The sequence below is a fragment of the Ctenopharyngodon idella genome, chromosome 7 (genome assembly GCF_019924925.1).
Source record: "Ctenopharyngodon idella isolate HZGC_01 chromosome 7, HZGC01, whole genome shotgun sequence".
In the NCBI taxonomy this organism is placed as follows: Eukaryota; Metazoa; Chordata; class Actinopteri; order Cypriniformes; family Xenocyprididae; genus Ctenopharyngodon; species Ctenopharyngodon idella.
The window spans coordinates 33,299,313-33,311,648 of record NC_067226.1 but is presented as its reverse complement, the minus strand read 5'-3'; the positions used below and the strand labels follow the sequence as shown (position 1 = coordinate 33,311,648).

The window sequence follows — 12,336 nt, the reverse complement described above, 5'->3', positions numbered from 1 at the left end:
GTGTAAAAATGAAAGTTGACCAAGTGGAAAAATGTAGATGCTGAAGAGTAAAGGGCCCAAAACGGATCCCTGAGGAATGCCAGATTTAACCACACCAACCTCAGACCTGCAACCACCCACAGCGACAAACTGCTTTCGATCTGAAAGGTAGAACTTAATCCAGTTAGTGCAGTATCAGAAACACCAAAGACAGTCTCTAAAGAGAGTGATTTACAGTGTCAAAAGCGGCACTGAGATCAAGAAGAATCAATATTGAAAGACAGCCAGAGTCCGTGTGTGTTCAGTCAAGTTTATTTTATTTCCTAAATATTGGTAGTGATTTCACATGATAGGACTCTAACATGTGTAGTATTCAGCAGACTGCGGTATTCTGGGAGCTCCTTATTAAAGAATTCAAATCCTTCTTCCCAATGCCATTAAAGCTGTGTTACACACAAATTAAATCAAGGGTTTAAACGTTTGTGAACCAAAAGGGAGTGACGGAGGAATTCATTTCAAGGCCGTTTCACTTCAAACTAATTGAAACTGTATTTCAAGAGGACTCTTAAATTATGCAACGCAGGGCCCCGCCAGACCCCAGCACAAGACCCCAAACACACAAGGAGATACGCTATGAACTGAAAGCATGTCCCTTTAATTGCAGGGTTTAATCCTGTCTTTAATAACTGAGGAAGGAATGGTTGTTTAGGAACATGTGAAGGGGAAAAGGAAGAAAAATCAAGTGACTCACAGCAATTTGCAAAGATCTGTGTGGCACAAAGTCTCGCAACAGCGCAAATCAGACAATCTATTCCTTCAGTCTGGTCCAAAACAGTCTCGAACTGTGTAATTGACTTCAATTGCTGTATAATATTTACAACATTAGGATCCAGAGTGCACTGCAATTGCTTAATTGCTTAATAGCACAGCACATTTTTACAATAGATTAGTGCAGACGAATATACTGTAGAATAAAGACTTGATGTTGCTCACCAGGTTTAACTGATATTAGATAATGAGGATCAGTCACCAAATACATTAACATTTTGAACATTGGTTTTTCACCCAATCTGCAATATGAAATCATGAGATCCATTATAAATAAAACCCTGGACTGTTAAGAAATAGATTGGAGGTAATGACTGAATCACTATCCGGTCAGTTTCAGCAAATCCATTGGTCATTATCGATCCTATAAAGTCAAATGAAGGAGTGGTTGTCATTGATCCTCTTTTATAAAACAAGAGCTGAACAATTAAATAAATTAAACAATTGTGCCAAACCATTCCTATATTATTGCACTGAATTTAATGCAACAATTTACAGAATGTTTTTTGCAAAATCGTTCTGCTTGTGTTTCACGAATGAAGATCGTTCGCTTTATTTGTTCTTGCTGAGAGTTCGTTGTTTTTCCGCGTGTTCCACGATCTTCTCCTCCACGTAGAGGCCTTTGCGTCTTCGTACGGCGTTCATGTATTTCAGAGCCTGACTGGTTGAGTCCGCTTTTTCTCCAAAGTGTAAATACTCCTCCTCGGTAGTGGGCACCCAGAATGGATCACTAGGGATAACCTAAAAAAAAAAAAAACACACGCACACAATGTTAATGACATCTGTGCTGCGGTTGTAGATTTGCATGCAACACTTTAATGCAAAAAATGAGAAACATTACTAATATGCCAATTTATTTCATATTTAAAACTGATTGATCAATACAGCATTTCTGTAGGGCTAAAATACATGCCAAAAATAAATAAATAAATAAATAAGATAGATAAATAAATTAGATGATTTACTGGATCCACTGGATTACCCCAAATTATCATAAGTATTTAATATTTTATGAATTAATAAAAAAAAAAAGGGAAAAAAAGGAAGAAATTTCATTTGCAAAAAAAATAAATAAATAAATAAATACTGTATTAAATGTATTTAATTCACTAGATTATCTAGAATATAAAATAATTCGACATCCATTTTTAATTTAATTAATATTAATTCTATATTAAATGTATTTATAAAAAATAATATCTAAATTTATTCAAAATAGGCAAAACAAATAATGCAAAATATTAAATTTACTTGTTTATCTAAAACAGACATTAGCACAAAATAAATAAATAAATAAATAAATAATATGAATATATAAATGTATTTCATTCACTGGATTATCCAAGATATGCATTATCATTGTTCTAAAAAAAAATATTATAAATAAATAAATAAATAAATAAATGAGAAAAAAACAACAACTTACATTCATATTTAAATGAATATTTATAAAAAATTATTAAACATATACATATATATATATATATATATTCAAATATTCAGACACAACTTCAACATTTCATTCATTAATTCAGTTTATTCACTATAGTTTAAAAAATGGTAATAAAATATGACAAGATCTCAGAGTTAAACTGTGTCAGAAAAAATGAATCTTAATTATGTCAGATAACACAAAACATGGTCAGGTCAAAGTGTCTGAATAATTTTTCTATATTTTTTTTTAGCAATTTTACTTTTCACTGTATGAAGAATTTTTGGGTATAATATGTCATAATTCACTTTATTTTGCTATCCTCACTTACATAAATGAACTATAGTGTCCTGCACCCACTAGTAAAAATATATAAAAAATGATATCTAGTGTCTGAATAATTTTTGGTTTGACTGCATATATATATATATATATATGTATATATATGTGTGTGTGTGTGTCTGTGTGTTTATTTATCTATTTAGAATAATGCTAATGCATACAATAATATTCACTAGATTATCCAAGATATACTTTAGCATTATTCTAAATAAATAATATCTAAGCATATTCTAAGCATTTAATTTTTTGTATTATCCAAAATGGCCTAAGCATAAGCACGATTATTTAAATAAATAACTAAACAAACAAACGAACAAACTTTCTCATTTAATTGCCAGCAAAATGAAGCATGTTGTGATACGGTTACTGCGAATCTAGTATGATTTTGGTCATGCCATCCACCCCTAATGTCATATGTAATGTACAACCCCTAATGTAAAGTGTGTGTTATTGACTTTCAAAATTTAGAAGATTTATAATCAGAATTTAAGATCTAATTTTTCCTCATGAGATACTGTTAATTTGTGAGGCAGTCAGATAATTTGAACTGGCACCACAATATTTCTATCCCTTTGTCTCCCTCACTCTCATTACAAAAAGAAAATGAGTTGTTCCAGGGCAGAAGTAGACTATGCAATTGTCCGCTGTGAAGAGATACACATAATGGCCATTATATGAGGCACAGCGAGAGCATGTACCAGCTCATACACACACAGCAATGGGAGCAGGTGCTCAGCGGATGACGCAATCCCTGCAGCAACACACACACACACACACTTCCACACAATATGACCTCATGCTCAGACAATAGCACGAGTGGTACAATTACTGTAAGAGTCCAGCGGGGCCCCTGCACCTGGTCCCAGAGAGGCCCCACGGCTTGGGCTCCGTTACCTCGGGACAGATGGCAACAACGGTCGGATTTACACAGTTATCGACTGCTACCCGCTAACCGCGCCAGTCCAGCGCTTCAGGAGCATCTGCGGCCGAACATCACGGGCGGATCAGTGCGTTTGTGGAAGACGACGAGGTTACAATTAGCATTTTAACAGCACCAGCAAAGAGCTTCCTGAGTGCTGATCTTTGATTCGATATCTGCTTTCTTATTCTCATTTCTCTCTCTCTCTCTCTCTCTCTCTCCGTTGAGCTGACAGCTTGGGTTACCATCCCTCCTTTTTTTTCCTCCACTAAAGAGCTTTTGTCTTGTGTGTGCACTCATTCAAGCACAACCCAACAAGTGACAGGGCACTTTTCATGTGTCTGCCATGTGCACACAAACACACACAAGCTCTGCCTTATGAAGACAGCATCATGAAACCTCATAAATGACTGATCTGGAATGTTCTACATAAACTGCAACTCACACAGAGCGTTCTTCACACAAGCTTCATGAGAGACACGAATTACTGTTGATTCAAATAGTTAGTATAGTTAGTTATAATAGTTAGTTAGTAGCATGTTGCTAAGCTAAAAACAAAGTATTCTAATAGAGCAGAGAAATACACAACACACAAATATTGGTAAGAATAGTCTATTTTTTAACTCTTTCCCCACCATTAGCTATGTTTCTATCTACCTATTTTATGCACATTTTGGGATATCGCATAAAAAAATGCTGGATGGAAACGCCAAAATGCGTATAAATTCTAAAAAATGATCATGAAAAACATATGAGTTGGATAAACTTTTTCTCCAATAAGAAAACATGCACATAAACTACAACGGAAACACATTTACTGAATAAATTCCTCAATGTGCATCCAAAAAGACGTGACTTTGCGATGGGACGGCATAACTAGCCAGGGGACGCATCTGAAATGTTGTTTTGGTTGTTCTGAAATGCCTGAGCAAAGTCTGTTGTTGAAGTGGTTCAGTATAGGCTAATTACATCCCAGAACTGTCTTACACGACTGTGTTCCCAAACAACAGCATCCGCCTCCAAAAGCAAGCTAACTTTATTGCGTTTTGTCTGCATGCTCTGAGGTGCAAGAAATTTATTATATACGAAATTATTATATACAGTGGCTTCCCCTACTGCAGCAACTACCATTTTTCTTAGTGATATTTAGCTGCAGTTTATCAGGAAGTGAAGATTTTGTCCTTTTCGGCTCACTGGATGGAAACGGTGTTTATGCAATATTCCATAAGACCTATTATGCCCCTTTTCACAAGATGTAATATAAGTCTCTGGTGTCCCCAGAATGTGTCTGTGAAGTTTCAGCTCAAAATGCCCCACAGATCATTTATTATAGCTTGTCAAATTTGCCCCTATTTGGGTGTGAGCAAAAACATGCTGTTTTTGTGTGTGTCCCTTTAAATGCAAATGAGCTGCTGCTCCCGGCCCCCTTTCCAGAAGAGGGCGGAGCTTTAACAGCTCACGCTTCGGTTGCTCAACAACAACAAAGCTGGACAATCTCACGCAGCCAAAATGAGGATTGTCAGTAACGGTGTTCAGCCTTACATTGTTCAAACCGGAGTCGACACTGATGGAGAGACTCAGGAAGAAGTTACAACTTTTAGAATGAAACTGGATGTTTCTGAATGGTTAGTGGATAAATTTATGTAGTTGCTGTGGAGTTGACTAGCATGTGCCGTCATGTTAATCTTTTTTGCAAATCCAGCGTTTAACTGTTTATGATTTTTGGGGATAAAAAAGGAGTGGATGGATTTTTACCATTATAGGCTGGTTGTTTACAGACACTGTGGACATACATCAGTGTTCAAACACCTTATAAAAGTGAATTTTGCATAATAGGTCCCCATTAAATTCACAACTTTGGATGGAAACATAGCTATAGATGGAATTTTCCGGCTTTGTTTTCACTGTTATTTGGTCGGTGGCGCTATTACACATCTTCTAAAAGGGTACAGAATCTTCAGATCAAAACACAGGTGAAAAAGGAGCAGAAACAAGCAATAAAAGAATTGCTTATTCATGTTGTAGTCTTTGGGGAAAAAAAGCATTTTTTCAGCTTTTTGTTCAAAATGTTGCTTTTTTTTTATGAAACACCCACATTCAAGTGTTGATAAAAAAAAAAAAAAGAATGCATGAAGCTAGAATATTTATTTTTTTGTTTAAAAGCAGAAGTTCTTTCTTTTGATACATTGCATGTTCAGATATTCATACAACAAAATATTCTGGGGGCCATGAAATTTTGGTGAAAATGATCAAAAACGCTGCCGGTGGCTGGCTACGTTGGCGGAGAAAGAGTTAATAATAGTTACTTTTCTGTACTAAATTAAATAGATTTGATGTTACTATATTACAAACACTTTTAGGGTTTTAAAAAAGTAGGGTTAATATGATTTTTTTTTTTTAATTAATTTTATTTAGCAAGGATGCATTAAATTGGTCAAAAGTGACAGAAAAGACATTTATATTGTTACAATAGATTTCTATTTCAAATGAATTGTTTTTTTTTTTACTTAAAAATCATTAAAAAATCCTGAAATATCAGAAATGTTTCTTGAGCTGCAAATCAGCATATTAGAATTATTTCTGAAGGATCATGTGACACTGAGTCATTGAATCATTGGTTCATCTGATTTGTTCAAAACGCGACAAAACACTGTTTTGTTGCTCTGAGACGCACAATGCTATGGCTTTATAGCTAACAAAAACAGACAATATTGTGTCTAAAATATAACACAATATTAACTTATTTATTGAACTGTTGTATAAAATCAATATCCCATTTGCACTTGTGCTATTTCAGCACTGAAACTGCTTAACTATATCATATGATATGAATATGAGACGAAAACTCATACAGGGGCATTTTTGCCCTGATATCTTGAATTGTGAGTTGTTGTCCTGCATCATGTTCGTCACCAATCAACTTTATGAAATGTCAGATGACCTGTACGTCTGGGTCGGGGAAAGTGCATTAAATGCGTTAATTTTAACGCGCTATTTTGTATTTTTTTTTCCTTTAACTAATTAATTAAACGAATGTGTTAAATCGACAGCCCTAATATATATATATATATATATATATATATATATATATATTATGTGTGTGTGTATTGGTAAACCACTCAGGCAGCCACTACAAAATTTTGCATAAAAATGCATAACAATCATATAAATACTCTCAAGGTTCAATTTACTCTCAAGGTTCAATTGTTCAATCGGATGTCATTGTGATTGCGATAGAACTGGTAATTGTTACATAATAAACGACAAAGCCAGTGAATGGCAATGTAGTGAGACGGAAGGTTTTAATGAGCGACCGTCCGTCCGCCACTGTCCACGTCAGGGTGGAGTGTGTGTTTGATAGCAGCACTAACACTGAACGACACTAACTGTGTGTCAGAATCGCACAACGCTCCAGTGTAACTCATTAGTCTGTTTCTTTGTCCATCTTACTCAATTAGATTATGTTGACCTGCATGTGTCTTGCTCATGGCCGGTGCTGATTAGTGTGTGTGTGTGTGTGTGTGTGTGTGTGTGTGTGTGTCTCATGGCAGGGGCGGGCAGACGCTTGGCAGACAGATCGAGGGCGGATTCGCAGCCCTGGCATATGTGTCTAATGGTGTCTAATGGGCTCTCGGCACAGTAGGGAACAAACACACACACACACACACACACTCTGAATGGAAGTGCTGCTGTCAGAGCTTGACATCTGCCAACACACACAAGCATTCAGACGCATGCATGCATGCAGGCTGTCAGATGGAGTGTGTAGGTTCTCTGAGATATGGCAGCGAGCGGGTGAGTTTTCACACTAATGGTGCAGCGTCCTGCGTTTGGCGCCTTTTCAACTCTGCTGCTCGCGGAGAAAGAGAAAGACAAAGACAGGTGAGAGATCGACAACAAAAGCGATGAGGAAACGCTATCCGGACCAACTTTATAAGACTCCTGTCAGTTATAATTCCTACTCACCCTACTTCATTTCCTGACGTATCAGTCACCCTGAAACGGATCCATTTAATGCCTTTAGCAGGCGGACAGATGTGCAACCGCAAAACCACATATCAATAACCGTCTCGAAAGCAACGTTTCCTCAGTACAAATAACATCCACTGAGAAGTCACATGTTCATGGGTGATAAAATGCTACTTAGAGGGTGAATTCGGCTGACAATTATTATTTAGTCACCCTCATGACGTTTCAAACCTGTATGATGCTCTGAGGAGCAAAAATTAGATGTTTTAAAAGAATGTACCAGGGCTGTCAGTCTCTCTCTCTCTCTCTTTCTATATATATATATATATATCACTGAAAATCTGTTTTTTTTTTTTCTCTGTATACATTTATATATGGTGTGTCAAGACGCTAGACAACCCAGGTTTGACATTAATGATGACGGGTCAAGAGATGTGAGAACCAATAACATCTGGTGTGATAAATGTAAAAACTGGTACGTCTTGATGAATCTGAGTGTATATGATGCATCATATCTGAACACATTTGCACAGTTTTTTTTCATCTAACACTGAATTTCAGTCTGTTCCTCACATAAAGATATTTTTTGTATTAGTTCAGATTATATTTAGAAATATATAAATATAAATATGGATTGAAAAACAATACCATACAATCCTTTGGGGTTGTAATATTTTTATTGAATAAATAAATAATATTGTGAAATATTTTACAATTTAAAATAACTGTTTTCTATGTGATTATATAGTAAAATGTAATTTATTCCTGTGATCAAAGCTGAATTTTCAGCATCACTACTCCAGTCTTCAGTGTCACATGATCCTTCAGAAATCATTCTAATATGATGATTTGCTGCTCAGGAAACATCTATTATTATCATCAATGTTGGAAAATGGTGGTGCTGCTTAATATTTACGTGGAAATGTTGATATTTTTCAGGATACTTTAATGAATAGAAAGTTAAAAGCATTATGTTAAACATATTTATTTGAAAATTGTATTTTTTTCTTTGTAACAATGCAAGTCTTCAATGCTACTTTTTGAGTAATTTAATATTTGCTGAATAAAAGTATTATTTAAAAAAAAAAAAAAAAAAACTCTCCCCAAACTTTCGTACAGTAGTGTACATAGATAGAAATATATCAAAAATACTTTTATCCTGTTTCTTTTGGTCACTATTCACTTTCTTTGTAATTTTATTTTTACTTTTATTCTTCAATTTTTAAAAAGCTGACCTGTGCCTGTTGTCAAATGAAAAAGAGCAGTGGACATTCTGCTGAAGATCATCTTTTGTGTTTCACAGAAGAAAACTAGTCATATGGGACATGAAACAGCATGAGGGTGAGTAAATGATGACAGATTTTACATTTTTGGGCGAACTATATCTATAAACTCTTTAGGCCTCTCAAAACAACACAGATTTGTAGAAGTCCTGCAGTCAAAACAAGCACCTCAAGACCCATAAAAGGTCCACAGAAAGGAAAACAACAGCAGTTCGACTGTAGGAGACACACACACAGATGACACACACAGACGACACACACACACAGAGGAGGACAAAATGGGCTGCAGTGTTTTGCTTTGCAGTGTCTTAGTCTTTTCTCTTCACACAAAGGCCACATTTAGAAGAATTGAAAATGCAGCAGGCCCCAAAATCTAGAAAGGCAAGGTTTGAATTAAACATGGAATTGAATTACCCTCCTCCAGCAAGGCAAACACAGTCAGCAAGTACCAAGACTGGCGGACAATTTGAGTCGTGTATGTGTGTGTGATACTCACACTGTACTCAAACACAGTAAGTACAAAATCCTCATGTGAAGGAGACCATTAACTGTTCTTCTCCTAGTAGAGATACAGAACATTATTCATGGCTTAGTATATCTCAAAAAATCAAAGAGTAAAATGTCTCTGTCAGAAAAAGGGCAAGTTAATTCAACACTTACACTTCAGCATAAGCATTGAGCACCAAGTCAAAATGCAATAAATGCATTAACCTAGTTTTTGGACACAAAATTATTATTACAAGTACTAAAAAATAAATAAATAAAATAAAATAAAATAAAATAAAAAGTTAAAAAGCAAATAAATAATTAATACATGCTAAATAAATAAATGCATTAATTATGCATTAGCCTGCTTGTTAACCAAATTATTATTTATTACAAATACCAAATAAATAAATAATAAATGTTAAATGTAAAATTACAAATAATAAATTAAAGGGGTCAGATCAAATTTTTCTTGATTTTTGGCATATAAGAGATCTTTGTATCATTATTACATCCTGCAAGTTCCATAACTTAAAACGTTGTCATCATCAATAAAAAAACATTTGTATAATCAAGCTGTAAAAAAAGCTTTGTTTGGAACAGAGGTGGCGTCATCATCTTTGCATAAGCTGCCGAAGGATCCCGATGTCAGAGAAAAACGGATTCATTTCATTCATTCACGTACATTTTACGTGAGAACAAATCACATTACGAGACTGGCTTTATTTAATTTTTAAACCGGTAATGACAGTTAAATTCATAATGAATAATCCTAGTATTTTTACTTCAAAGACTGCTCTCTTTATAACGGCTGAAGCTGTCGATCACGCAGCGTGAGTTTATCTGGACGCTTGCCAAAACTCCCGTTACAGTGACGCTCTTACACTACACTATGAGTCTCTTACTGTATTTACATTGCGTTTGCATTGTTAGTCATGGTGAAAGCATTTCATGAGAGTGCAGAAACTGCATTGCAATGACGAGATCACTGCATTCATGCGATCAACAGACTGTCATCTGCTCAATGCTCATCACTGCAACCTTCCATGTGATGGAATAGATCTAAATAATGCAATAATCAACACTTTTCATGATTCGTTAATCTCGACAGCTGTAAAAGTAAAAATGTGAAGTCTCACTGCAGACACGCCCCTTAATCAGAGCGTTCAAATCAGAGGGCTAAAAAAGGGTAGAAAATAGCCATTTATTTCTAAATTATGACAATTATTTGATGTAAAAATCATATTAACATTATAAGTGCACCTCAGGATTCATTATAAAATAATTTAAAAAAATATATAAATTTCATGACCCCTTTAATTATGCATTAACCTGCTTGTTAACTGAATTATTATTTATTACAAGTACCAAATAAATAAATAAATGATAAAAACGAAGAAATAAAAAAAGAAATACGAAGTCTAAATTATTTTATTATGCAAGAAGAAAAAGATTGTGAAGTGATCCAATATGAACTCTCTAGGGATGCACCGATATGAAAATTTTGGCCGATACCGATAACCGATAATTCTTTATATTTGAAAGCCGATAACCGATACATTGGCCGATAAAACTAAATCCAAATTTTTATATATTTTTGAGAGCCTGATTACAAAACAAAAGTCTCACCATTAAAAGCCATGTCCCAAGCACACAATTATAATGATGTTATATTATATCATTCTAATTTATTTTATGTAGCCTATTTGACAGACTTGCGCTGCACATGTTGCACTGTATTTTCCTTTTTGAAGTGATTTCAATCATATTTCAAGCAATTCAAAACCATCATGGTGAACAGTGCACATCTGAAGTGTCTCAGCTGAAGGAAATAATCCATGATTTATCGGCTTTAATATATCGGCCAAATTTTCTTATTGGGCCGATAACATTAAAAATGAACATATATCGGCCGATACCGATATGGTGGCCAAAATATTGTGCATCCCTAAAACTATCAGTTTCCTGAGCCAATTAAGCAGCTTAGCAATCAAAAAACAAAATTATCTGACCACAAAAACACCACGAATAACCAATCAGAATCAAGACTGACAAAATTCAGACTAAACCTCAACCTGAGTTCATCAACTGATTGACTGGATCAGTGATGGTTTAAGCCACAGTTTAGTGAATGAGGTTGTAAGTGCAAACTTCAAGAGCTGTGATTAAGAGCTTTAATTTTAATAATCACCATCATTTCAACGAAGTCATTTAAATACTGTGGTATACCAGCACACTCGGTTTCAGTGGACTGTGGGTGGTTTGTGAATGAGATGAAGGTTTTTTCATTGAGACACAACATCAAAAAGTGGCGCAACTGTTTTGTGAAGTAGCAGACGACCTTATATGCCCTTTGTGTGTGTGTGTGTATCATGTCAGGCTTAACCCGACCCATCATCCAGGCTGACAGTAGCGCCATATGGCCACAGAGCTCGGTCCGCTCAAACAGCCCTGGCGTGGAGAGAGCACGTTCAGCCAGCCGTCGGGTTAAAGACAGCACACGTGGCGTCTACAGCCTTTGATCCTCTTTCACGCCGATCCCCCACCAAACACACACACACACACACACACACACACACACACACACTGCATCAGAAAAGCTCTACTAAGTCACAATGAACTCCCACATGAGGAACAAGCTGCTAAAAATACACAATAACACCATCACACAACCGAACGCCTCCACTCCATTGACTTAAAAGATCAGTGAAGACTTACAGTATTAAGAATAACACTTGATTCAAACTTATTTTACAGTATTAGCAATATTACAGCCATGAGGACAAACTCGTGGTGAAATCTCACAATTTAACATGAAACCACACATACATCCATCTGTTTGTCTGTCCGTCCGTCAAAACCGAGTCATCATCAACTGAACTCCTAATGCCGCTCAACCCTAATGCTTGAGTATCACTGTAAGTGGTTATGATATGTTACTCCAGCACTACATGGTGTACGTGTCTCTACCTCATGTCTGTAACGCACCGAACACACATGCGACTGTTCTACACTCTCAAGGTAAACACACTTTTGCCTGATCAGCAATACTGGCATCTGACAGCAGATCAATATGACTGGATCTAATAGATTGGCCT

The 12,336-nt window shown here is 35.7% G+C and overlaps 1 protein-coding gene across 2 annotated transcripts in view; it reads right to left on the bottom strand.

Annotated features, from left to right (window-relative positions):
• Positions 1-275: 275 nt before the first annotated feature.
• Positions 276-12,336, bottom strand: part of efl1 (elongation factor like GTPase 1) — a 116,636-nt gene continuing 104,575 nt past the window's right edge. For both annotated transcript variants that reach the window (XM_051900107.1, XM_051900108.1), the window contains exon 20: positions 276-1,548. In XM_051900107.1, coding sequence (XP_051756067.1) covers positions 1,360-1,548 — 189 coding nt within the window. In that variant the 3' untranslated portion in view covers positions 276-1,359. The remainder of the gene's footprint in view (positions 1,549-12,336) is intronic.